The 26,978-nt window shown below is 40.5% G+C and overlaps 2 protein-coding genes across 3 annotated transcripts in view; one reads left to right on the forward strand and one right to left on the reverse strand.

The window, feature by feature from the left end:
- Positions 1-19,316, forward strand: part of RBBP4 (RB binding protein 4, chromatin remodeling factor) — a 19,733-nt gene extending 417 nt beyond the window's left edge. Inside the window, exons 1-12 of one of the 2 annotated variants that reach the window (XM_077769447.1) lie at positions 127-223; positions 331-478; positions 5,285-5,430; positions 11,330-11,503; positions 11,828-11,943; positions 12,057-12,217; positions 12,314-12,440; positions 12,575-12,652; positions 14,164-14,240; positions 14,594-14,651; positions 14,738-14,848; positions 18,304-19,316. In XM_077769447.1, the coding sequence (XP_077625573.1) occupies positions 420-478; positions 5,285-5,430; positions 11,330-11,503; positions 11,828-11,943; positions 12,057-12,217; positions 12,314-12,440; positions 12,575-12,652; positions 14,164-14,240; positions 14,594-14,651; positions 14,738-14,848; positions 18,304-18,369 (1,173 nt within the window). In that variant the 5' untranslated portion in view covers positions 127-223; positions 331-419 and the 3' untranslated portion in view covers positions 18,370-19,316. Of the gene's footprint in view, positions 1-126; positions 224-330; positions 479-5,284; positions 5,431-11,329; positions 11,504-11,827; positions 11,944-12,056; positions 12,218-12,313; positions 12,441-12,574; positions 12,653-14,163; positions 14,241-14,593; positions 14,652-14,737; positions 14,849-18,303 lie in introns of those variants that run through there. The other variant, XM_077769446.1, reaches the window with a different exon arrangement.
- A 1,116-nt stretch (positions 19,317-20,432) lies between these two features.
- The window catches only part of SYNC (syncoilin, intermediate filament protein), a 9,538-nt gene continuing 2,992 nt past the window's right edge, over positions 20,433-26,978 (reverse strand). Inside the window, exons 3-5 of the mRNA XM_077769440.1 lie at positions 22,094-22,218; positions 21,839-21,915; positions 20,433-20,511 (exon numbers count right to left, since the gene is read on the reverse strand). Coding sequence (XP_077625566.1) covers positions 20,501-20,511; positions 21,839-21,915; positions 22,094-22,218 — 213 coding nt within the window. The 3' untranslated portion in view covers positions 20,433-20,500. The remainder of the gene's footprint in view (positions 20,512-21,838; positions 21,916-22,093; positions 22,219-26,978) is intronic.

The following is a 26,978-nucleotide window of genomic DNA, read 5'->3' on the forward strand; positions in this document are numbered from 1 at the left end:
CCTGTCGGTCGGCCCTCTTCTCCCGGGTGTGCCTCCGCCGTTCCGTATCCCGGGGGCCGGTGCCCGGGCCTCCTGGCCGGCTGCGTGGACTTAGCGCGCACGGGCGCGTGCCCCGGAGCTCGGCACCGGCGCCCGAACGCCTAACGGAGTGACCGGCCCGGGAGTGGTGGCGGGCCCGCGAAGGCGGAGAGGGGGTCGGTACCTCCGCCCAGGGGAGATCGAGGCACGTCTCCATTTCAGAATTTAGACTCGAGCCCTGCCGCCAGCTTCGGGAGTGGTTCCTCGGTGTCCGTTTGTGTTCGCTAACTTAATTTGTTTTTAACTTTTTAGCAGCCTTTGATGACGCAGTAGAAGAACGTGTGATCAACGAAGAGTACAAAATATGGAAAAAGAACACCCCTTTTCTTTACGATTTGGTGATGACCCATGCCCTGGAGTGGCCTAGCCTAACTGCACAGTGGCTTCCAGATGTAACCAGGTGACGTGAATCCCTTGAACGTTATCTCGTTGTGGCCTCCTCAGTGGAGATTTCTCTCACTGGTTCTCCCTATTTTCCGCCTGTCGCCCGGAGAGGGCGTGCGATCAGAGCCTATTGGTGACGTTTTTTTCTAGGCCAAAAAATCAAACAAAATGTAAAAATAGTCTTGCAATTTAGCTGATAAGGGGAAACCGGCTTTCTTTTACTGATATGACTTGAATAGTCTGTTATAACTGTAGTTGGACTTGAATAGCCTGTTACAACTGTAGTTGGCCAAATAATGTAAAATGTGGCCGCTTTCAAAAAAGTCAGTTCAGTTCTTTCAGCAAAACGTTTGAACCTATAGGCAGTAGCTGGTTAACACAAAGACGTAAATGACGTGGTACCTGCCATCAGGAAGCCATCGTCTAGTTGAAGAGGCTGATGTAGACTAATAATTACAGATATATGTGCAAAGAGCAGTTTTACAGAGATACTTAGGATATTTAGAACTGACACCTGAGGATGGGGTGGTTTTTATATAAGGGAATTATGCACAGTGAAAGATTAATCCTGTGTATGTCTTACACATGAGACGCTTACCTCTAAAAAGATAAAATAGTATTTTACTTAGCTTACATTTATTGAGGGTCTGGTAGGTGCCACATATCAGGGTGTGCAAACTGAGATAAGACCCCTTGCCTGCCTTGACTTCTTGTGCATATAGAGTATGGTAGATTCCCCCACACACACCCTGTTTGTAGGGAATATGGCCCAAGATCCCCAGTAGGTGCCTGAAGCCGTGGATAGTTCTGAACGCTTTATGTGTTTTTTCCTATATATACATAACTGATAAAATTTAAGCAGTGTAAGCACAATAAGACACTAATAATAAAACATGGTGATTTTAATAATATACCATAATAAAGACTGCTAGAATGTGGTCTCTGGCTATCAAAATCTCTCACTGTACTCACCCTTCTCGTGATGTTGAGAAGATAAAATGTACACGTGATGAAATAAGGTGAGGTAATGATGGGGGCCTTGTGATGAAGTATTAGGCTGCTACTGACCTGATGTTAAGTCAGAAGGAAGATCACCTACTTCCGGTTGGGACTGTGGTTGACTAGGGGTAACCAAAGTGATGGATTTGGGGGGGAGGGAGAGGCCTACTGTATTACAGTAAAAAAATATCCTAATAGTGGCACAGATCAAATTATCAGAGGAAGGAAAAAAATCACCTCAATTTAGGATATCATGAAAGGCTCCCAAGAGGAAATGACAATGCAAAGGTGAAGGCAAATTTAATACAAGGTTTTATCAAAACCAGCATGATTTTATCAAAAACAGGCATGCTGTTAGAATAATGGGTTTTCTCTTTTAAAACTTTAACTGTTCAGAATAGCATCTAAAAATTATGTTGTGTGCTAAATAACTCAATTCTTTCAAAACTCACATCTTTAGAATTCAAGATATTTGCAGAATGTGGTTAATAAGGCCATTTCAGCTCAATAAGTAATAGAAATTTGAAACAAATTTTACTGATAACTTAAGAACAAGGCTGCTACCTTCACAGTGGCATTAAAAATGAGGAAATCTGTCCTAATGATGTTTAACAGACTAAAAAAAATACCTAGAAATTTCAAGTTAGAAGCTTTATCATGACCAGGAATTCCCATGTTCAACTGATCATCAAAATTACTTGAATTAGGTTAAGTGGAGCCATTTCTGTCAGGAGTTCTCAGTGGTACTTCAAACCATTTAGGAACTGGTGGCAGAGTACTTGATGACAAATAGTTGAATGGTGATTCCATAATCATGAACTATATATTGGAACAGTGGATCCCAAATACTGCTCACGGCATTCCTACTAAATCATTCTGGAACCATGTTTTTAAAAACCTTCCTATATAATGTAGTTAATAGCTCAATTTAGAAAGCAGTGAATTAAACTAAATTCTCCAAGCTTGAAATCTGTGTTCATCTTGGTAGCTTCCTATTTTAGCAGAGCTAGGTAAATAAATCTTTAAAAGTTTACTTATTTGGAGGGGGTGGGTAGGGAGAGTTCTGCATTGTCAGTGCAGAGCCCGACGCAAGGTCTTAAACTCACAAACCATAAGATGATGACCTGAGCCGAAATCGTAAACTTACTGAGTCACCCAAGAGCCCCCATGCTAATTTTTTTTAAGACAAGGATTACTTAGAAGCGAGGATATCTAGGGGCGCCTGGGTGGCCCAGTTGGTTAACCATCTGACTTCCGCTCAGGTTATGATCTCAACAGTTCCTGGGTTCGAGCACCACGTCAGGCTCTTTGCTGACAGCCAGCCCAGAGCCTCGCCTGTCTTCAGATTCTGTATCTCCCTCTCTCTTTGACCCTCCCCTGCTCACACTGTCTCTCTCTGTCTCAAAAAAAATAAAAAAAAAAAAAAAACTTTTTAAAGAAGCAAGGATATCTGTTAGCTTAGTGTTTAATTTTTTGTGTCAGTGTTTTTCTTTTTTTGTGTGTGTGTGGTAGTGGTGTTTATTAATATTCTTTATTTAAGAAAAATACTATTGTTGTATCTTCTTCCCTCACTTCATGTGGTTCTTTGTTTAACCTTCTAAATGTAGACATTCCCAGTTTTGTGTTGACAATTCTCTTTCTTTTTCCCTCTACTCTTTCTATGTAGAATATAGATGCCTATTGTGTCTGTGCAGAGGAATTCTATTGGTTATCTGTAGACCAAATTTCTGAGTTCTTTCTGAATTTTCAGCAGCCTACTGGTGTCTTCTCTGAAGTACCTTACTGGCTTCTCCACCGTGACATTTTCAAAACTGAGTATATTTCCATAGAGGTCCCAGTCGCTTGTCTCCTATTGTTCCTGTTTCTCTTTATCATATTTGACTTTGGCTTCACATGTCCTAGGTTTTTCTCTTTCGCCACTTAATGGTTCATTTATAAGCCCCAGTGAGGGGCGCCTGGCTGGCTCCCCTGACTGGCTTCAGTCAGTTAAACATCCGGCTTCGGCTCAAGTCATGATCTCGTGGTTCGTGGGTTCGAGCCCCGCGTCGGGCTCTGTGCTGACTGCCAGCTCAGAGCCTGGAGCCTGTTTCGGATTCTGTGTCTCCCTCTCTCTCTGACTCTCCCCTGTTCTTTCTCTCTCTCTCTCTCTCTCTCTCTCTCTCTCTCTCTGTCTCTCAGAAATAAATAAAAAACATATAAAAAATAAAAAAACAAAAGCCCCAGTGAATTATTTGTATAATATCTTTCTTATCTAGACCAAAAGTTTTCAAACTTTAACATGCATCGTAATTAGCTGGAGGGATTGTAAAATAGATCGTTGTGCTCTGCATCCCAAGTTTCTGATTTAGTAGATCTGGAGTGGATCTGAGGATTTAATTTGCCTTTCTGGATGAAGTTCCTAGATGCTGATGCTCTTGGTCCTGGTACCATACTTGAAGAACCTCTGCTTTACACTGTTGGATTAATCCTCCTGTGAGACTTCAAATGGTGCTGTGTTCCTTAGAAATTTCACATGGTCCTTTGTTCCTGCTAATGGTATAGAGTCTTGAATGCCTTAGGATGGCACTCAGTACCCTGGAATCTGCTTTCTAGCCTTCTCTTTGCATTTGGCCATGTCCAAAGTTAGACTGGGACATTGGTCCTAGTAGGTGTGAGTTCTTTTGTTTATTTTTAAGTAATCAGCACCCAACATGGGGCTCAAACTCAAGACCCCAAGATCTTAGAGCCATATGCTCTACCAACTGAGCCTGCCAGGTGTCCCACTAGTAATTGTGTGATCTTAGGTAAGCTGCCTAATTTTCCTAAACTTCAAGTATCTTCATCTTTTGTAACATGGTTTGTAAAGTGCTTAACATGATATCTGGTATGTTGTAGGACTGCCCTTTACTCGGTTCCCTTTCCTTGGAATACTGTCTTTCAAAACCCTTGTCTCTTGGGGCACCTGGGTGGCTCAGTCGGTTGAGTGTCCGACTTCAGCTCAGGTCATGATCTCGCGGTTCGTGGGATCGAGTCCCGCGTTGGGCTTTGTGCTGACAGCTAGCTCAGAGCCTGGAGCCTGTTTCAGATTCTGTATCTCCCTCTCTCTCTGACCCTCCCCTGCTCATGCTGTCTCTCTCTCAGAAATAAATAAAACATTTATTAAAAAAAAAAAACACAAAAACCCTTGTCTCTTCTAGGTTTTATCTCTCATTTTGATATCTGCTCAAGTATTGCCTCTTTCATGAATACTTTCTAAATTCCAGAAGTAATCTTATTTATTTTTATTAATCTTTATATTCTTATGTACATTTCAGGTAGTATTTTTTTACTTGTAAATATTTGTATATATGATTAATTGCCCCTGGTTTTTTGAGGGCACGAATCATGTCTTAATCATTTTTTGTACTTAATAGTATTTGTCATGAGTTGTCACTGAATAGGCACTTGGTAAAAATTTGAACAATTAGTTTACCTAATATCATTTTCTTTCCTATACCTTTTAATGAATTTAACCTAATGAAGTAACCTGAAGTGTTAGTGTACCCAGTGATTACTTACTTTACCTCCAACCCATTGTGAAGGGTGAGGAATTAGTTCACATTTTACTCTGTTAGATGTTTTACCCAAAGTAATTATAAATTTTTTGTCAAGAAAGTTAAGTGCTATGTAGTCCTTATACTCTTCTCTATGGAAGATAAACATGAGGTTAGAAATGTGGCTCATGATGACTTTCTCCTCTCAAAGCCTGGTTATAATAGTGCCTTTTTGCATACATATGTATATCACTCTTCATCTCTCTATTAGTGTTACTAATTTGAATAATGACCATATGTTGCTGTTACAGACCAGAAGGGAAAGATTTCAGCATTCATCGACTTGTCCTGGGAACACACACGTCGGATGAACAAAACCACCTTGTGATAGCCAGTGTGCAGCTCCCTAACGACGATGCTCAGTTTGATGCTTCCCACTACGACAGTGAGAAAGGAGGTAGGAATCTTAAAAGTGAAAGAAAGAATAATGTGTGGATTATATTTTTCATATCTTTGAAGTATCATGAAAAGAGTGTTAAGTTTGATAAATTAGCCTGTCAAGTTTGTAATAAGATTTTGAACTTTGGAAAGCCTGGGTTTGCAGTACAGATACTAAGTGTCAGAAGAGCTACTTCTTAACACATACTTGATTCTGTGCCTTCCTTTTCTATAAACCTTTCTCTTCTAAATTTGTTGGTAGGGGAATTTCTAGAATTGAAAGAAGCCAAAATCCACCATCCATTCATTCTTATACATGTATTTTTTAAGGAGTATTTTTTTCTTATGTTTATTTATTTGGGGAAGCAGAGTGGAGAGCATGCCAAGCAGGCTCCATGCTGCCAGCACAGAGCCCAGCGTGGGGCTCGAACTCATGAACCATGAGATCATGACCTGAGCTGAAATCAGAAGTCAGACACTTAACCAACTGAGCTACCCCAGTGCCCCTTTTTATTGTTTTGAATTTAAGCCATCTCTACACCCAACATGGGGCTCAAACTCACAACCCCAAGATTAAGGGTTGCATGTTCTACTGACTGGGGCCAGGCACCCCCAAAGTCCACCATTTCTATTGGTGTGCATGCATTCTCAGTTTAGGAAATAATTGCCCCTAAGGGGATGAAAATTGGTTCTCGACAGTGGATGCGTGAAAACAATCTTAATTCTTTAAACGTGTAAAGCACAGATGTGCGTGGTGTACGTAAATATATAGGATATCTGTGGTATTAAAATTTCATCAAGAGTGTCAGAAAAGATGTTTTTTAAGATTTCTTGGGGGAAACAAGATTGAGAAACACTGGCTTAAATTATGCTTTGCATTTTGAAGTGGTAGAAATGACCGTGGCACTTGATATGTATGTAAAAATTAAATGAGCCATTTAATTGCATCCTATTTTTAGGGGATAACTTAAGGGTTTAACTGTTCATGGAATACTTTTTCCCTTTTAATAGAGGTGGAAATGGGTGAGTTATCTTTGTTGTTATCCTTGAACTCCAGTTCTTACCAAAAGGTAAAAGATACAGTCTCGTTGAGATTTTTGATCTTTTAAAACATGGATGTTTAATGTTTCTTTCCTTAGCTTTCTCCTGATTAGCAGAATCCATTCTTTTATCTACATTCTTTTGAGATCCATCCAGTTATTTGTCAGGATTGTTATGTGCAGTTAGTCTTTTTTCACTCCATATTTGCCTTAGCATGATACAGAATACAAAGTAGTAAGTTCTTAAGGTAATGATCTGCAAACGTGATTTTGTGCCATTGACCCAAGTGTGTGTGATGTAATTATTGGGAAGTTATTTTCTTGGTGGGTGTTAGTGTTGAAAGGGGGAAAAATACCGAATCTAAGAATCCGAAGATTTGGGCTTGAGATCCTATTCCACTCACTAGCTATGTGGTTTTGGATAAATCATTTAGCCTTTCTGAGCATTAGTTTCCTTTCTATTAAATGAAGATAAATTGTTTTGAAATAAGATTTTTGGTTATGTAGTGACAAAGCAAATATTTTGATTAGTAATAAATTAAGTCAAAGCAAATACTGAATGCTAGGCTTTTTTCTTGGTACCAGGGATACAGCACAGAGTTAGGTTTTCTGGCCTGATGTATCTTGAACATCTTTTTGTGTGAGACGTAGCTTTTTTTTTTTTTAAAGAGACATAATCTCCTTTTGATGGTTATGTACTGTGTCATAATTAACTATCCCTTATTTGACATTCAGGTGGTTTCCAGTTTTGGGGCTTCAAAAACAGTTCTTGTACCACATGTCTTTCATAGTTTTGATATAGAATACTTTTCTAAGTAGAAGGCCGATAAAGCAAAATTGCCCTCCAAAAAAGATTCCGTCCCACTAATAGCAATCGTACTTTATGTCTGTTTCTCCGTGCCCTTGCCAACATTGGATTCATTTGTCCAACTTTCCTGTGATGTTCTTCAGATTTTGTGTCATTCTGTGAAACGCCTTCATCTTTCAAAGATTTAAAAACATTTAGCTGTTTTCTGTACCTACCTATGTTTTAACCATTAAACCTATAATCTTCCTGGTATTTGTTTTGCTATTGGGTATAGAGTAGGAATCTGAGCATTTTTCTAAGTGGTTAGCAATTTTTTATCTTTATTTTTTAAATATTATTTTTAAAATATTGTTTATTTTGAGAGACCGTGCCTAAGCAGGGGAGGCACAGAGAAAGAGAGAGAGAATCCCAAGCAGACCCTGCACTGTCAGCTCAAAGCCCCATGAGGGGCTCAATCCCACTGTGAGATCAAGACCTGAGTCGGAAATTTAGCCAACTGAGCCACCCAGGCACCCCAGCAATTTTTTTAAAAATACTATTTGCTGGCAAATTGTTTTTCTTCACTGGTTTTTGAAGTGGCATTTTTTAACATATATACTCAAATTTTTTCTGGTCATTGAGTTTTTTGAACGACATCAAACCAGTTTTTGCTTCATTCCCCCTTAACGTTTTATTATAGAGAAACAATTAAAATAACCAGTAATTATGATATATTTGTACCACTGTATAAATCATCCTATTTAATCCTCACAAAGAAACTGATATTCATAGATGTTTCGTAACTTGCCCTAGGGTTACATGGCTTATCTGCCATTTCTCCTGCTTCTCTTTTACTTCCCCTCCCCCCTTCTTCACATCACTGAATATGCTTCTCTCCATATGGTCTTAATGATGGAAGTAGGTAATATCATAGGATCTCTTGGATGGTGGTGAAGTAGATAGCTTACTAGTCTCTCTCCCTGATAGAAGAAATGTCCTAGACTCTCAGATTGAACTATTGTAATTAGTTAATTTGTGTGTTTATATTAGGTTCAGCTTGGCTATAGTCAACATTTTAAACTCTTGTAAAATAGATTCTATGTAAAAACTTCTTTTAATATTTATTTTTGAGAAAGAGCAAGCACATGCAAGCAGGCAGGGGAAGGGCAGAGAGAGGGAGAGACAGAATTCAGAAGCAGGCATCACTCTGTCAGCACAGAGCCCAGTGTGGAGCTTGGGGCTTGAACCCATGAACCGTGAGATCATGGTCTGAACCAAAGTCCGGATGTCTGCTCAATGGACTGAGCTACCTAGGCGCCCCTAAAATTTGTAGTTAAATGACTTGTACAAAATCTTACAATACTAAGTTTATTTTAACAACTTATTTGGGGAATATTTTTAAAAGATATCTTTAGGTTTTTGTCTGAATTCTATATAATCTGGTTTTCTATCACGATGAGATAGTTGACTGATACTAGAATTTACTGTATAATTAAAAAGTTTTATGGACTCAAAAGAGTGGCTTAGAGGTAGAAGTCATTGCTGGTTACCCAGTTTGTTGGGAGAAATACTGGCTGGGAGGGACATGATAATATCTTCAGGGAGGCTGGAAATTTCTGTATTTTGATCTGGGTGGTAGTTTTCCTGGTGTATACATTTGTAAAAATTTGTCAAACTAGGCCCTTACACTATATTAAAGCTCAAGTTTTTTTAATACTGTTTTATATGGAGAGAAGCAAACAAAATAGGAATAGGACTGGACTTTGATAGTCATTTAATTATTGTACATTGATACCTCAGTCTTTCTTGTTTCAGATTTGGCTTTTTGTATACCAGCTTTAACTTGAGAACCCCTAATTTATTTTTTAAATCAATAAATCCTCATCTTTATAAAAACTCAATTGTGAATCCTCTAAGCTGACTTATTACTGTACGTCAGCCACAGTTAGGGAGTTCCTCTGTTTAGTATGTATCCCACACCCAAATACCCCCACATTCTGTAGTTAATTCCCTTGCTCTGCAGGCCCTGTGCCAGCTGTCGTTCTTCCCTTGTTATCGGGATCTCTTTTCTGGTAGTTCTGCTTTTTTGTCCCAGTCATCTGTAGTTACATTTTATCTCTGTGTTTGGACTGAAAGTTCCTTGCAATCATATCCTATCATGCCTTCTTTTTTTACATCATAGATGCTTGTGGTCTAGAGTTCTGGGGAGAAATTCATTTAACGTGGGTTTTTTCTCTTTTAGTGTCTATTTTGAGCTTTTATTTTTAGATTTTTAGCTTGTATGAAGCATTTGCATTTCAACATCTAAAAGTTGCTTGGAAGTTGAAAGTTAACTAATCTGCCAGCCATATTACCCATCTATGTCCTTGCTTTTTTAAAAGAGTTTTCTCCTGGGGACCCTGGATGGTTCAGTTGGTTAACTCTCTAACTCTTGGTTTCGGTTCAGATCATTATCACTGTTTGTGTGAGAGTTGGGCTCAGCATTGACAGCACAGAGCCTTTTTGGGATTCTCTCTCTTTCTCACACACTCTGGCTCTCACTCTGCCCCCCCACCTCCCATAAACTTAAAAAAATTGTTTTTTGTCCTTCAAAGTGTAACACTTATGGAATAGTGCTGTTGACAGCATTTTCATTTACAAGTAAGTCTCACAGCTTTGCTTTATGGATAAGGTGTTTGAGACTCAGAGAAATTGAAGGTCTTCCCTCAAATCACTAGGCTGAGTGGCAGTTAGGCCAAGGTCCGACACTTTACTTAGGTGTCTTATCATGCTGCCTTCTGTAATTCTTTGACTAATCGTTAACTACCTTTGTTTATATGTTGCTTTGCCAAGACTTACATAATCACAAATTATATTGTTACACGTTTTATGATGACACGGGAGAACTGTCTGACTGCCTGCAGTAGTCAAATGTGAATAAGAAATGTTTTTATCTATTTTTTGCCTGGTTTATTTCAGCTATGGATGGTTGGCATATGTAAGTGGGGGTTAGGAAAACGGAACTACCTCTTGGGCTCTGTTTTTCATCACTGGACTAAGAGAAATGGTATAGGGAAAAGAATGGTGTGACGGTATTTCAGAAAGGACATTCCCAACTATGGCTTCAAATAAATGGTGTAGGAGGGACTCTTTAGTACCTGGCGTACTGTGTACTTTAATATTCATTAAAATAATAACGTATTTTCTGTTTATTCAGTACTTTTTTGGCATTTTAAGTGAGATTTAAAAATTGCTTATTGAGGGGTTCCTGGGTGGCTCATTCAGTTAAGCGTCTAACTTCAGCTCAGGTCATGATCTCACAGTTCATGGGTTTGATCCCCACATTGGGCTCTGTGCTGAGAGCCTAAAGCCTGCTTTGGATTCTATGTCTCCCTTTCTCTTTTCCTTCCCTGCTTGAACCCGGTCTCTTTCTGTCTCAGAAATAATAAACGTTAAAAAAGGTTTTTAATTGCTTATTGAAAATCTGCTTTTATTTTCTTCTTGAGAACCTACTTTTTGATTTATTTTATATATTATTTTTGAGGGAGAGGGAGAGCTCCAGCAGGGGAGGGGCAGAGAAAGGGGGAAACAGAAGATCAGAAGTGGGCTTTGCACTGATAGCAGTGAGATCATGACCTGAGCCGAAGTTGGGACACTTAACCAACTGAGTCACCAAGGCACCCCAAGAACCTACTATGTTTGAAGTGGAATTGGTATAGTGTTCCTTGCTTTTACATAGTAGTGTGTATATTTATTAATTATATAACTACCCAGAGTTGGTGTAGTTACAGCTGAAAGAATACTAGGCTAGGAATTAGAAAAAATGAGGATTCACACTGGATTCTGCCAAAGTCGTGTCACTAGGAACACATTAATGTAGGTCCTCCATATTTCTGTTTTTCTTTGTAAAAATTTTGAGGATACTGTCTTCCCTACTGTATCGCATTGCCATAAGAATCAAATAAAAGGTTTGAAAACACTTTATACTGCTAACAAATGTCTAGATCACTTCTCTTACACCAGTTTGCTGATAAAAAGCCTTGCCTGTGTCATAATCTGAGTAACATAGGGTATCTCTTGCTTTGTCCTCATTTGCAATTTCTTCCTTACAGAATTTGGAGGTTTTGGCTCAGTTAGTGGAAAAATTGAAATAGAAATCAAGATCAACCATGAAGGAGAAGTAAACAGGGCACGCTATATGCCCCAGAACCCTTGCATCATTGCAACAAAGACTCCATCCAGCGATGTTCTTGTTTTTGACTATACAAAACATCCTTCCAAACCAGGTACCTGCGTTCTTTAGTTCAAATACAGATAATGAGTCACTGTGGGGATACATCGCTCCACTCAATAGGAGTTTAATTGCTTGTTATTCTTTGTATAATTTAACATCTTGTGATTTATACTGGTTGCGTGGGTATTCTTCATTCTTCTTACCCAGGTCGGGGGAAAATGCTTTTTTACACAGGTATCCTACCTTTGATCATAATGGGTCTGTATTGCTGTAAATATGAAGAGCCTTAGACCTCTTGATCAGAATTCCATTATGTTTAGTAGACCCAGGGAGGCAGTGGACTCTGGATAGTCTTGATATGTCTGTCACTTTGCAGACCCTTCTGGAGAGTGCAACCCAGACCTGCGTCTCCGTGGACATCAGAAGGAAGGCTATGGGCTTTCTTGGAACCCAAACCTCAGTGGGCACTTACTTAGTGCTTCAGATGACCATGTGCGTATCCTTCCCATTTTGAAGCAAATCTGGGCCAGTTATCAGTTTCTTTTCTGGGGTGTGTGGGGAAGTGAGAATTTTCCATTTATATAATAGTTAATTTTACATTTAAGACCATCTGCCTCTGGGACATCAGTGCTGTTCCGAAGGAAGGAAAAGTTGTGGATGCAAAGACCATCTTTACAGGGCATACAGCAGTAGTAGAAGACGTTTCTTGGCATCTGCTCCATGAGTCTCTGTTTGGGTCAGTTGCTGATGATCAGAAACTTATGATGTGAGTAGAATCCTGTTTTAATTTTTTCTTTATTATCTGAGTTTTTTACTGTTACCTATTTCAAGCTTTTTTCCTGTTTTTTCTTTTTTGTCAAAGCTGGGATACTCGTTCAAACAATACTTCCAAACCAAGCCACTCAGTTGATGCTCACACTGCTGAAGTGAACTGCCTATCTTTCAATCCGTACAGTGAGTTCATTCTTGCCACAGGATCCGCTGACAAGGTCAGTTTGTTTTATTTTTAAAAGAAAAAACATAGGGTGAATTTTCCTGGCTTCCTTTGAATGCACAGAGATCTTTTAGTTACAAGTTTTCTTTAAAAAAAATTGATTGTTTTTGCTTTCCTTTTTGTGTGTAGACTGTTGCCTTGTGGGATCTGAGAAATCTGAAACTTAAGTTGCATTCCTTTGAATCTCATAAGGATGAAATATTCCAAGTAAGAGAAACTAATGCTACTTCCCCCCACCCCTATCCCATTACTACAAATAATAGAAATCTTCTACATGTTAATGCTAATCTCTGTAGGATTTGGGATTGTTATTTCTATACTTCCTCAGACTGGTCATTGGCTACTTATATCCTTGAGGTATTAAAATCAGTGCCTGGGGACGCCTGGGTGGCTCAGTTGGTTAGGTGTCTCACTTCAGCTCGGGTCATGATCTCATGGTTCGTGAGTTCAAGCCCTGCGTCAGGCTCTGTGTCTGCTTGGGATTCTCCGTCTCCATCTCTATCTGCCCCTCGCTGCCGCCTGCCTCTCTCTCTCTCTCTCTCTCTCTCTCAAAATAAATAAATAAACTTTAAAAATTAAACAAAAAGAAAATTAGCACCTGATTTTATTCTTGTCCCTGACACTTGTCTTTTCCCTTATTTCCAGAACTTGCCATGTCTGTTAATTTTGTAGTTGAAGCCTAAAGTGCTAGCTAGCTCCATATTTCCTGCCACATCAGTTTAAGCTCCTTTCTTAACCTGGAAAAACTCTGGCTCAATTCAAGAAATGTTGCACCTATGTTCAACGCAGCTAGAACGCTGTGAGGAATATGTTATGGTCTTTGCTGTCAAGGAGCTTACAATTTTATAGCAAGGAAAGTCCCATTTAGAGTCACCTTAATAAAAGACAATCAAGTGTTAAGAACCTAAAGGTGGTCAGATTTAATTTTGGTTGCGCGAAAGTGGCCTCTGAACTCTTCTCTAGGTGAGCCATACTCCCATGCACTTAGTCTCACTGAACCTTATTTTCTACTCTCAGCCTCTCCAGTGGACATTTTGTCTTTACCCTGTCTCTTTGTCCTTGCTTGTAATGGTGTTCTTGCCTGTAGTGTATCTAAATTCCTCCCTAAGTATTGGTCACTAATGTGCTCTTATCTGTACCATGAAGCTAGGACATTCTTATCAAACAGTGTAACAATATGTGATTTTGTTGTGTGTGCTGTAGCTAACTTTAATAAAGTCATTATTGTAAGGAGTCATTTTTTATCAGTTTTATGTGCTGAATTTATAATAAGTATTAGAGAAAATAGATACTGTGTGTCTGTGTTGTACTTTGGTTCTAAGGTCAGAATTGGATTGCATTTGGCCAGAAGCCAGAATTAGCATAGGTCAGATCCTCAAAAATAAAAGTTGAGAACCACCTGGCTGGCTCAGTTGGTGGAACATGTGACTCTTGATCTTGGGGGANCGGTCTTGTTTTTTTAGTTGTTTTTTTTTAAAGATTTTATTAAGTAATCTCTCCACCCAACAAGGGGCACGAACTTAAAACCCCGAGATCAAGAGTTGCACACTGCACCAGCTGAGCCAGCCAGGTGCCCCTCTGCTGTCAGTTTTAATTACAACATTTAAAATACTTTGATTTCTTCTATTCATAAAATTTTTTGTTAAGTATAATTTAGATATTTTTCTTCCTCGATTTTCTAAATAACCTCTCTTCTGTTTTCTTCATTCTTACTGTAGGTTCAGTGGTCGCCTCACAATGAGACTATTTTGGCTTCCAGTGGTACTGATCGCAGACTGAACGTCTGGGATTTAAGGTAAGTCTTGTGATGGGGCGCCTGGATGGCTCAGTCAGTTAAGCATCTGACTTCGGCTCAGGTCATGATCTCATGGTTCATGGGTTTGAGCCCCACTTTGGGCTCTGTTGCTGATAGCTAGCTCAGAGCCTGGAGCCTGTTTCAGATTCTGTGTCTCCCTCTCTCTCTGACCCTCCCCTGCTCATGCTGGCTCTCTCTCAGAAATAAATAAAAACATTAAAAAAAAATTTTTATATGTATATAAAAAAAAAAAGGTAAGTCTTGTGTTAATTTTTGTGGAGTTACTTTATTTACACTTTCCCAAATTAGTTAAGATAAATCTGTTTTAACTTTCAAAAATTTTCCTGTGCTAGTAAAATTGGAGAGGAACAATCCCCAGAAGATGCAGAAGATGGACCACCAGAATTGTTGGTATGTTACACACATGGAGTAGTGTTAAAATAAATAGTCTGTATTTATTGTTCTGTTTTTCATATCTTTTTTCCTCCCTCTTTCAGTTTATTCATGGTGGTCACACTGCCAAGATCTCTGATTTCTCCTGGAATCCCAATGAACCTTGGGTGATTTGTTCTGTATCAGAAGATAATATCATGCAGGTTTGGCAAATGGTAAGTGTTCTCATTTATTTGGGGGAGGTTAGGTAAATGAGACATAGTATCACTTCATATATATAGACTTTAACGAATACAACTGGCATCTCTGGTTGGTTTATTCCTGAGTATGACTTTAGCATTTGGTGCACATTATCATTTTCAAGTGTCTGCTTGTTACCTTTATCTCCTTGTCCCAGTGGTAGTTCAAACTCCGGGAAACCAAACATCTCTCCCCCTTTACCTTATTCCCCTTTCCTCTGATCTTCCTGTTTTCCTGTATGGCTCCAATGTTACCTCTAGCTCACCCAACTTGAAGACTCAGAGTTTTCTATTATCACTAGACCTCTAGGTCTAAGTTCCCTTAACCCAGTTTAACACCGTCTAACTGCAGTGTTTCTCAGATCTATACTCCTCTTACGGATACGCACTTACATACCCAACTTTCCTATTTCTACTCCATACCCTAGTTTTTTTTATCAGATTCTTATTACTACTTGCTAGACTATTATAAAAGCCTCCTTGCTATTGGCTGGCCTTCTGCTTTCCCCTCTTTGCTTGCAGTTGAATCTTTGAGAATGGTCATTCTTTTGAAGTGGCTCATGAACATGCCTAACATAGTTTTTACCACAGTGGCACATCAGATACCACCATTTATTTCTCCATGAAACTTTTAGTAGATTCTGAAAACATCCCTGCCCTTTATACCCCAGTTGGAGGTGATTATCCTTCTTTGAATTTCCAGAGCCCTTGGAATTTAATAAAGATAACTAGTGTTTAATATACAGCAGTGTTAGAAACGCTTGGCCTTCTGGAGATGGATGGTGGTTGAGAGTTGCACACAAGGCGAGTGGGCTTAATGCCTCTGAACTGTACACTCAAAAATGGATCAGATGGGGGGCGCCTGGGTGGCTCAGTCAGTTGGGTGTCTGACTTCAGTTCAGGTCATGATCTCCTGGTTCGGTGAGTTTGAGCCCCCTATCAGGCTCATTGCTATCAGTGCAGAGCCCGCTTTGGATCCTCTGTCCTTTTCTCTCTCTTGCCCCTTGCCCACTCACACTCTCTCAAAAATAAATAAAATGCTTTTAAAAAGTGGTTAAGATGGTAATTATTTTAAGGTATTTTTCTTAAGTTTGTTTATTTTGAGAGAGAGAGCATGCGTGCAAGTGGGGGAGAAAGAGAATCCCAAGCAGTCTCTGCAGTATCGGCACTGAGTCTGACACTCAGTCCCACAAACTGTGAGATCATGACCAAGCCAAAATTAAGAGTTGGACGTTTAACTGACTGAGCCACCCAGGAGACCCAAGATGGTAAACTTTATATGTGTTTACCACAGGGTTTTTTTGGGTTTTTTTTTTTATGTTTATTTTTAAGAGAGACGTGGGGGGCTGTGCAGGGCAGAGGGCGAGGGAGACCAGGAATCCAAAGCAGCCTCCAGGCTCTGAGCTATCCTCATAGGCCCAACCCAGGGCTTAAACTCACGAACCATGAGATCATGACCTGAGCCGAACTTAGACTCTTAACTGATTGAGCCACCCAGATGCTCCTGAGATTAACATGTTATATAGTATGTCCGTACTTTAGAATATCATGTATCAAAAAGAAATGTGTTTTGTTTTAGAAGACATTCGTGGTATTTTTTTTTAAGTAGGAAGAAAGCAGATTGTAGGACAATCACATGCTGTAACCCCTCGTGTTAAAATTATTATAGCTAGTGTTTAATTAGGGGTGCCTGGGTGCACCTGCATGCGTGCACTCTCAAAAACATTTTTTCTTTTTTTAAATTATATGTAAGTATATAGAAGGCTATTTGCCAAAATGTGGTTGGTATATTTAGGGAGGGTTTTTTTATGTCTTCTTTATACTTTTTAGTAATAATTATGTGTTATATGTGTAAACAAAATCTGGCTCACCTTTTTCCTTGTACTGTACCCACATGAATTCATATAAAAAGTAAAGACAAGAAAGTGAAATGGGCTGCCTTGGATAGCCTGTCAATTAAAAATATTTAAGTTGTGGGGCACCTGGATGGCTCAGTTGGTTAAGCGTCCAACTTCACCTCAGGTTATGATCTCGTAGTTTGAGTTCAAGCCCTACATTGGTCTCTGTGCTGACAGCTCAGAGCCTGGAGCCTGCTTCATTCTGTGTCTCCCCCTTTCTCTCTGCCACTCCCCTGCTCACACTTTGTCTCTCTCTCTTTCAAGAATAAATAAACATTAAAAATCTAAAAAAAAAAAAAAAAAAAATTTAACTCATTCCCATGGGATTGTTGTAGGAGATAGAACTACATAATCTTCAGGCCAGTTATTTCCTTTACTTGGGTTTTTTAGAATTACGGTAAAAGAAAAGAATTATAAAATAAGTATTTGGTCTTTGTCCAAGTTCCTAGCACAAAGGTCCTAAAGCCTTTGGGATTGTCTGAGTAGGAGTCTCTGTTCCTGTTCCTGTTAAACTCTGTTCCTGAGTTTAGGCTAAGGAGGTAACAGGACCCCTGGATAGCCTCAGGATGGGGCTGGCCTCCCAGAAGACTGAACGGTTGATTGGAGAACTTTTCAGTCCCTCCCACCCACAAGCAGAGGGGATTGAGCTCTGTAAAAACTCTTGAAAAGGTTCTATAAAACTTCCCGATGCAGTGAGCTTCCAAGTTGTTAAATATATCGATGCTGCCCCCTCAGAAAAACTGCATACCCATTAGCCATCACTCTCCCATTTTTCTCTAATCCACCCAGCACTAGACAACTCCCAGTCTGCTTTATGGATTGGCCTGATCTGGACATTTAATATAAATGAAATAATGCAAGATGTGACTAGCTTTTTTATTGGCACATATCATTTTTATTTGTTCATCATTCGGTGGGCGCTTGTGTTGTTTTTACTTTTTTTATATACGTATATATATACACACACACGTTTATGTATATATGTGTGTACATATATATTTTAGTATTTTATTTATTTTTTGAGAGAGCGCGAGCAAGGGAGGGAGAGAGAAGGAGGGAGACGCACAGAATCCCAAGCAGCCTCCAGGCTCTGAGCCATCAGCACAGTGCCCAATATGGGGCTCGAACCCGTGAACTGCGAGATGACCTGAGTCAAAGTCTGACGCTTAACTGACTGAGCCACCCAGGTGCCCCTGTTTCTACTTTTTGACTCTTGTGACTAATGTCCAGTAAAAGGACTCCTGCAGGTTGAGTGTAAAGACAGACAGTACCTATACTTCAGTTTTGTGGGAGGGCCCTAATCTACTCGGCCTGTGGGCGAGCTGCCTGTTTTTGTTGGAATACAGCCATCCCCATTCATTTTCAGATGGTCAATGGTTGCTTTCATGCAGCGACTGCAGAGCTGAATAGTTGCTACAGAGACTCTGGTTCACAATCTGTCTCTCTGGCCTGATCTGTTTTTGAAACTTTAACTTCAAGAAGTAGCCTTCGTGTTTACTAAATACCCTTTCTCTGTTTCTTGTTTTTGGGCAGGCAGAGAACATTTATAATGATGAAGACCCTGAAGGAAGCGTGGATCCAGAAGGGCAAGGGTCCTAGATATGTCTGCACTTCTTGTGATTTTAGACTCCCCCCTTTTTTTCCTCTCAACCCTGAGATTGATTTAACACTGGTTTTGAGACACAGACTTTGTTTGGCTATCCCTCTATGATAGGTACCATCAACAATGTTATTAGCCCAAACAGAGGGTGTTTTCTAAATATTAACTGGGGGACTTGATTCAGTAAAACCACAGACTTCTATTTAAATTTTCTTCAGGAATTTTCTAGTAACAAAGATCTAAAGTAGCCACAGAAAGGGGAATGTTGTGTGTGGTTATTTTTCTTCTTAGGCTGTATCTCCAAGTTTTTCAGACTCCTTTAAGTAAAGGCTAAAGTGAGGAAGGAATAGAGCCAAGTGAGGGAGGTGTCTGAGCCATGGAGTATAAATACCACACGATGTCATTTTTATTCAGGAAATGGGGGAGATTCAAGTCCTATAAATTCCTCTTCTGAAATCTTTACACCTGACTTTCCAGGATGCACATTTTCCTATGTAGACCAGTCTCCCCTCAGTTTCTTCAGTTAAGTCAAACCTATGTGTTCCTCTTTCCCCATATATTTTTGCTTGTTAGTGTATTTCTTGAGCTGTTTTCATATTTCTTTCCTTTCTGTGAAATGGTTTTTTTAAAAAACTTGGGACCACCAAGTTGTAAAGATGTATGTTTTTACCTGACAGTTTTACCACAGGTAGACTGTCCAGTTGAGTTGAGAAGAGTGAATTGATAGCTTGTATTTGTTTTTAAAATTAAATTAATCCTGGATAAGAGTTTGCTTTTGTTTTTGTTTTGTTTTTTTGTTGTTTTGTTTGTTTTTTTAGGAGTTAGTCCTTGACCACTAGTTTGGTACCATCTCTATTTTGGGTGACCTGTTTCACCAGCAGGCCTGTTACTCTCCATGACTAACTGTGTAAGTGCTTATAATGGAATAAATTGCTTTTCTATGTAACCCCATGCTGATGGGTTTTATTTATTAGAACATAGCATTCATCAAACACCAGTCTGGATTCTCGAAGAGTTGTTCAGAGGACGGTAATTGTCTCTGGTCTTTGACTGTCAAGAGCAGAATTAAATATTAATAGACCCAGAGCTATAGAAAAGAGCTTCTCTCCTTCCCAGGGAAAGTGCAAAACATAAAACACTGAACCAGAGGTACAGGATATTAGTCTTTGATAAAATCACATCTTTTTGAAGTCTGTCCCTAGAGAACTAGATGGACTTTGAAGACTGTCAAAGGCAATGTGGCAGAGAGCATTTAAGGCAAACTTTAAATTTGGAAAAGATGTTTGAACCTTTTCCCATAGAGAGGTTGAATCTCCCCAGTATATTTTTCACTGGGGCCTATACTTAGAAGTTATAAATAATAGGCTCTTGAAAGCCTTTATCACCAAGTGCCATAACCAGATAAAATGCCTGGTTCTTTGCCAGGCACTCAGTTTAACTGAGTAGATCACTCTGACCCAGAATCATTTTCATGAGACACGGTCTTTGGGAAAATCTGAATATCCTTAACCTGTAGGTTCAAATCTGGATTGGTTCCTTTTTTCCAAGTCAGGACTTTCAGCGTATAGTGGAAATGATCTTGACACAAGGAGGAGTAAACTGTACGAGTCCGCACAGACTTACACTTTGTAAAAGGATTCATCTTAAAGTCTAACGCTCATGGCACAAAAGAATTCAAATTGTAAACCCATATAATGAAATCGGCTGCCTTTTTTGACCCTACCTGTGCTCCAAAAAAGGGCTTTTGTTTTGGGTCAACACAAGGCAAGATACATTCTGGACAGCACTAAAGTGTGTCCGTACATCGATCCTTTACTCTGCACGTGGGGGTTGCTGCTGCAGAACAGAAGGCTCCTTTTTTCCGTTGCTAAGTGCATTCATTTAGCTTGGTACCAGCAGCCTATGAAATAGACTCCACCTAAATGTTGACTGATGGTGTTCTGCCTCCAGCCAGCCTTAGAATCTTTTTGAACAGGTCAGCCAGTATTTGTAACTCTCCCAGGGTGAACCGCTTGCCAAGTCCCTGGCACTCCCTTCTCTGGAAAAAAGTATGTCCAAAGGGTACTTAGTGATCCTTTGCTAAGAAGTTTTCTGTTGCTGTTTCTGGGTTACAGATTCGGCCATACGTTTCTAAACAGCCCCTGTAAAGTTGAGAAAAGAAACAGTAAGTTTATACTTTGTGCAACTTGAAATAATACAGTAGAAAGTTCATCACAACTTCTGAAGTTAAGTGCTGGCTAAGTTGGGGAGAGGTTTGCTAGAGTGTGATTTACATATGATTAGGAATGCATTTCCCTTCACCAGATGCCTCTTATCTGCAAAACAAGAATGAATGGTAACTTACTTGGTGGTGATGGGAGGGACTAGCTAGGAATTTTCTCTGCCCAGGTTAACCTTACATGGGTATTACAGTGACTGAATTTCTTGTGTCTTAAGATGAGTCATTGCCCTTTCCCTATTGTGCTTTTAATCTGATCCACACAAAGGTGTTTAACATATCATTTTCCTCAATTACAAGGTTCTCTAATCTCCCAAACAAGAAGTGTAATCAGTTACACCTAGATAAAGCAGGGTAGAAGAAAATGCTAGTAAGATGTGAAGAAAAGTATTGGTTATAATTGTTACTTGTGTGTATCCAAGATACAAGATTAACTAGGAAAGTAAGAATAACATTTATGGACATCTGTCTAGTATACAACTTGACGTAGACCTTTTTATCATTAATTTCTTTATCCAAGAGAATCTAGGACTTTATACGGAATACAAGAACATATTAATATATAAAGCAAAAATGGAGAGGTGTGTTGCTTGTTTCACATATTAAGCAATCATCAGGGGGCACCTGAGTGGCTCAGTCGGTTAAGCATCCAACTCTTGATTTGGCTCAGGTCATGACCTCATGGTTTGGGAGTTTGAGCCCCGCATCCGGCACTGTGCTGACAGTGCGGAGCCTGCTTGGGATTCTCTCTCCCTCTCTCTCTGCCTCTCCCCTGCTGAGTGCTCTCTCTCACTCGAAATAAATAAAACTTAAAAAAAAAAAATTCTGTCCCTCAGGCCATAAACACCACCTACTTGAGCTTTTTTTTTTTCTTTAACTTCCATATTAATTTAGCCTTCCAGCCCCCTTTGTCATAGTCTGATTAGGTAGTATAACTGCCTTCTCTGCTTTTCTAAGGAAACTTTATGAATAGCTGATGGGGTAGAATAGGCCAAAGAAAGTAATGCACAGAGCCCAGATGTGTCGTCGTCCTGTTACAGAATTCCCGTTGATAATTAGGGCGTATTTTGAGTCCTGCTAGAAACAGAAACATTCCAAGTGATTGCTGAACGCTTAAATCAGGCACTGCGGAGGTATGTATTATTCCTAACTGACTTGTCATTGAACACACTGTTTTTTAAGGCATTAGTATTGTTAAGTTAGGAAAGCGGTAACAAGGCAAACCCCACTCTTGTACCCTCAAGGATCACCTTGAGTCTGTGTCTCGACTCCACCTGCCTGAGAAGTGGGAGCGTTAGCCCGTCCCAAGTTCTTGAGTAGCATAGCCCTTTAAAAAAGAGAGATCCGTTTTCCATCTGTTCTGGGACGAGCACAATTTGAAAATCATTTCCCAAGTCATTTTTTTGCTTTTCCACGTTAAGGGAAATTTCCCTTGAGCAACATCTCCCTCCCCACCATCCCCTCAGCCAGTGTCAGTTAAGATCTGAGTAGCAGCAAAAACTGACTTATAAGTTGAGAGCTCTTCAGCGAGGCTGATCCTTAGCTGCTCTATCTCTTTGTTCTTCTGTTGCTGGAGCTGCACCCCGTTCCTTAACTGCCTCTGTCGTTCTTCCATTTCCTCCAGCTGTTCCTGCAATGAGAGAGCCAAGAACATGTCTAGTGAGCAGAACAACAAAAAACTGGCATTGTTTCTATAAAGCACTTTCTTCTACGTTGTTAAATCTTCACACTAGTATAGAGGTTGAGAAACGGGTTCAAAGAAATGTTGGGACAAAGCGATCCTGCTTTTGAAAATGGTGACACGAAAGGAGTCTTGTCTGTACTGGCAGCTGACTGCTTAATAGAATCCTACAAAGGGTCGGTGGGTGCTCAGAGGGTTTTGTTTGGTTTGTAGTTGCGGGGGTTGGATCCTCTGGTTGGTGTGCTGAGAGTTGTATGGACCTCTGGCTTTGTGCAAGTTTATTCCTATTAGGATAATCCGTTTTTCTATCGTCCTGCGACTTAAAGCAATTTAAAAGAAACCAAGTCTCGAGGGCGCCTGGCTGGCTCGGTCGGCAGAGCATGCGACTCTTGATCTTCGGTTTGTGAGTTCAAGCCCCATGTTGGGCGTGGAGCCTACTTTGAAAAAAGTCAACAAGTCTTTGTAAGCAATTATTCTTAACTTTTTTTTTTTTTTAAGTTTATTTATTTGGAGAGAAAGTGTGTGGGAGGAACAGACTGAGGAGAGAATTCCAAGTAGGCTCTGCTATCAGCATGGAGCCTGATGCAGGGCTCGAACCCACAAACCATGAGATATGGCCTGAGCCAAGATCAGGAGTTACACTTAACTGACTGAGCCACCCAGGCACCCCAGTTATTCTTAGCTATTAACTGTAATTCCAGGAGAGTTAAACTATGAGAAGTCCAGTTGTTCGTTTACAGGAAAAACTGTAAATACAAGTTTTATATTTGACCCTCCTTAAAGCTCAAAATAGCTCTGCCTGGTACTTATGTAACATCATATGCAAATAGGTGCTTTATTAGGATGTTGGCGATCACAGTTGTTAGTTTCCTATACTGTTTACTCATGACACAAAAAGACCGAAGTTGGTCCCAAGGGCTAAGCTGGAAGATGAAGAATCTATGCCCCGGAGGCCCCCAGGAGCCTTAGGATGATTGTCCATTTCCCATTCTGCCAAAACCAGACAGGATACATTCCGTAAACTGTCTCTGCGTAGAACGAATGCCTGAGGAGTGAGGTAAGGAAGATGGCAGCAAATCCATCTCTGGCATAGTCGCTAGCCGGCGTGGATCCTTAGGAAGCGTGAGGGAGAGGGGAAAGAAGGTTGCAGCTGAAAGGCCTGTTTTGAAGGAGTAATAACTTCACCTCCGATTTTGAAGAACAACGAGCCAGGCACCCAGGTTACATACATGCTGTTACTATAAGGATCTAAATAATTTGTTCTCTAAGTCATCCTTGACATACCTGTGGCACATCATTCTGCAGCGTTTGATACTCTGGCTGAATTTCAGCTTTCATCAACCTTGTCAAAAGGCCTTCGTTCGCCACACAGGATGCGGCCTTCCCATCTAAGCATCTGCATTCCTCTGCCCCGCTCTCCCAAGCCTCCCCTAGACACCTAGCAATTATTTTGGTGAGACCTGAGGGTACATGCTTGGGAAGGCAGTCTGTACCAGCAGTGATAAACCGACCAGGGGGAGCAGTGTTATGAAATGAAGCAAACATGGCTGCCCTGACTGGCCTTCAAGACAGCCTCCAGCCTTAGTCACCACGAGGTAACTTTCTGAACCTGCTGGATCATGTCAGTCTTTCAAAGACTTTCCACCTCTTCAGTCTGGCATTCAGACCCCCTCTAGTCTGACCCCTGCCTCTAATTAGAACCTCCACCGCGCTTCCTGATGGACATTTTCCTCCAGCCCGGCACTGTGTAGCATGGAGGCCGCTACTCGTCACGTGTAGCTATCAAGTGCTGGAAATCCAGCTAATCTGAATCGAGATGTGCCTAAGTGTAAGCTACACAGATTTCTAAGACGTGACATATAAAAAAAATAAAATACCTCAAATTTTGATACTGACTCCACGTTGAAGTATTTTTATATGCAGCATTAAGTAAAATACTAAGTTCACCTGTTTTTTTTTAACGTGGCTACTAGAAAATGGTCAGTGACATCTGTGGCTTGCGTGCTGCTCTAGCCTGACAGATTCACAGATCTCTGTATCTTTACTCTTGCCATGTCTGTCACCTAGACGGCATCTGCTATATTACATTACGATTTATCTTCTTTTTTCTTGCGTAACTCTCAGATTGTAGGTTCCTGCCCAGCACCCAGCACATAATGCTGGATGTGAAACATGTAGATAGTAAACATTCTACAATTCAGCATCCACGACGGACCAATTTCAGCTAAAAACTTGGAGACCATTCTCAGCAAATTCCTCACACCACCCACTGCACCAGTCCCCAGATCCTACCCAAATATTTTACTTCCCATATCTCACATGATCTCGCTTTCCAGGCTCTTTCAAGAATCCATCCTGCACACCGCCATCTTTAAGAGTACGTACCTATGTGCCAGGCACCATTGCAAGTGCTTTACAAAGACTAATTCATCCTTTGCAACAGCCTTACGATGTGTATTACTAATCCCATTTTACAGTGAAGGAGCAGGGTCACTGTGAAGTCACTGGTCCAAGGTTTCCCAGGTGGGAAGTGGCAGGGCCAGGATTTGCCGCTGGCTCAGAGCTCATAGTTCACAGCTCTGTCGTTGCCATCATGTCTGTCAGCTCTTCAGTGGTCCTCGAACTGTTTTCCAGAAACCCCAGGAGAAAGGCATAAGGAAGTGCCCTTGTCTCAGAAAGTAGCTCCTCACTTTGACCTGTTTTATGTACTGGCGTTTCACGTCAAATTGTGTTTGGGGAAGAGGGTCGGTGGCTTTGGAGAAAACCTTTTTTTGAAAACCACTGACTTGAAGACTCCATAAAACGCTTCCCAATCCACCTCTCCAGCCACATCTATCTACTCACATTCTTCGGATCCAGGCCCACGGAGCTCACTTCCCTGAACCTGTCTTTTTGTGTTTTCATGCTTTTGTGTAAGCCATCCCCTCTGCCCGGAATGCCTCTTTCCCTTGTCTACCCAATGAATTTATTCTTCAAAGCTCAGCTCAAATACCTTGTGGAGGCTGAATGTGAACTTGGGCTACATAGCACAGGGTCAGAATCCTCCTTCCATCACTTCCTCACTGTATAACCCTGAACAAATGATTTAACTTGTCTGTCTGGTTTCTGTTTTTTCGTTTTGCATACAGTGACAGTAATTTGTAGCTTATCTCACAGAAAGGTAAGGACTAAATGTATTAATACACACAAAAAACTAAAAGTACGTGCTAGCTATCATTAACTCTTAGGAAATTTTCCCTCTGTTTCCCCAGGCAGGGGTACTTATATGTACTTCATTGGTACAATGATTTCACTGATTCTATGGCTTTCACATTTTAACATTTCAGATCACGGTGCGTCTTAAAATCAAGTGTCTTCGATTTTATGAAATACATTCATTATATCTGGGATCCTTCCTGGACTTTAAACTATTTGAGGTCAGGAACTACCCCTCTCCCACATTTCTCATCTCATCTCTTCTGCCAGCACATAGCTCATTGCCTGGCACATGGTAAGAAGGCACAGAAAATATTTGTTGAATGGATAGATGATGGTGAGGAAAGAGGCAGAGTATACAACTGAAAGAGGGAAGTGTACCCTTGAAAAGTAGTCAGGTGCCATAAGTGACCTTTGGCGATCAGTTTGGGAAGCCATTTCAGAAGGCAGAATTCGCTCACTTAGAGACCTTGATTCCTACTTTACAACAGCACAATAGGAGACATCCATCAAGAGTATTTTTCATAGAACGATCTTTGGAAAGCTGCACCGATCCGCACATCTGAAATCCAGCACAGTGATGAAAATCACAGCGGGGAAAAATTCTACAACCCTAATTCTGTGTCCAAAAACTCCTCCAGGGGTCCCCTGTTGATGGTACCGCTGTCTCAGTTAGCCTTGTCTGAAATCTTGACACCCTCTGTGACTTCTCACCCTTCCCCCTTCATTCAGTGGCCACATTACCCTGCATTTGTTCTAAAAGTAGAAAAGCAATCCTGTTACTCCCTTGATTAAATACCTTTACCGATGCAACTGAGTACTGGATGAAATCCAAATTCCCTAGTTTGGATTTCAGAGTCCCAACATGATCTGGGGAGCTTGGGTGGCACAGTCAGTTGAGCATCCAACTCTTGATTTCGGTTCAGGTCATGATCCCAGGGTTGTGGGACCAAGTCCCGCGTCCCACTCTGCACTGAGCATGGAGCCTGCTTAAGATTCTCTCTCTCTGTTCCTCTCCCCTGCTCACATACACTCACTCTCTAATTAAAAAAGAAAAAAAAAAAAAAGAGTCCAACATGATCTGCCCCAACCTACCTTTACAGTTCAACTCACCTTTCAATTTTTCACTGCTCACATGCAGCCAGGTTGCAGATGTTGAGTTGATATATATTAAAATTAGTCTCACCTATTTTTAATTTTTTTAATATGGCTACTAGAAAGGTTTAATGATATGGATGCCTTGCATATTTCTTTGGGACAGCACTGGTCCAATCATGCCCATATTTCAATACCCAGCTCAAATAACACCCATTCTTCCATGGAGTGTTCTCTGATTTAACTGATGACTAAAACTATTTCATTATCAGGGCACCTGGGTGGCTTAGTCGGTTAAGCGTCCGACTTTCGCTTAGGTCATGATCTCGCGGTTCGTGGGTTTGAGCCCCGCGTCGGGCTCTGTGCTGACTGCCAGCTCAGAGCCTGGAGCCTGTTTCAGTCTGTGACTCCCTCTCTCT

The sequence above is a fragment of the Crocuta crocuta genome, unplaced genomic scaffold (genome assembly GCF_008692635.1).
Source record: "Crocuta crocuta isolate KB4526 unplaced genomic scaffold, BGI_CrCroc_1.0 scaffold351, whole genome shotgun sequence".
NCBI lineage: Eukaryota > Metazoa > Chordata > Mammalia > Carnivora > Hyaenidae > Crocuta > Crocuta crocuta.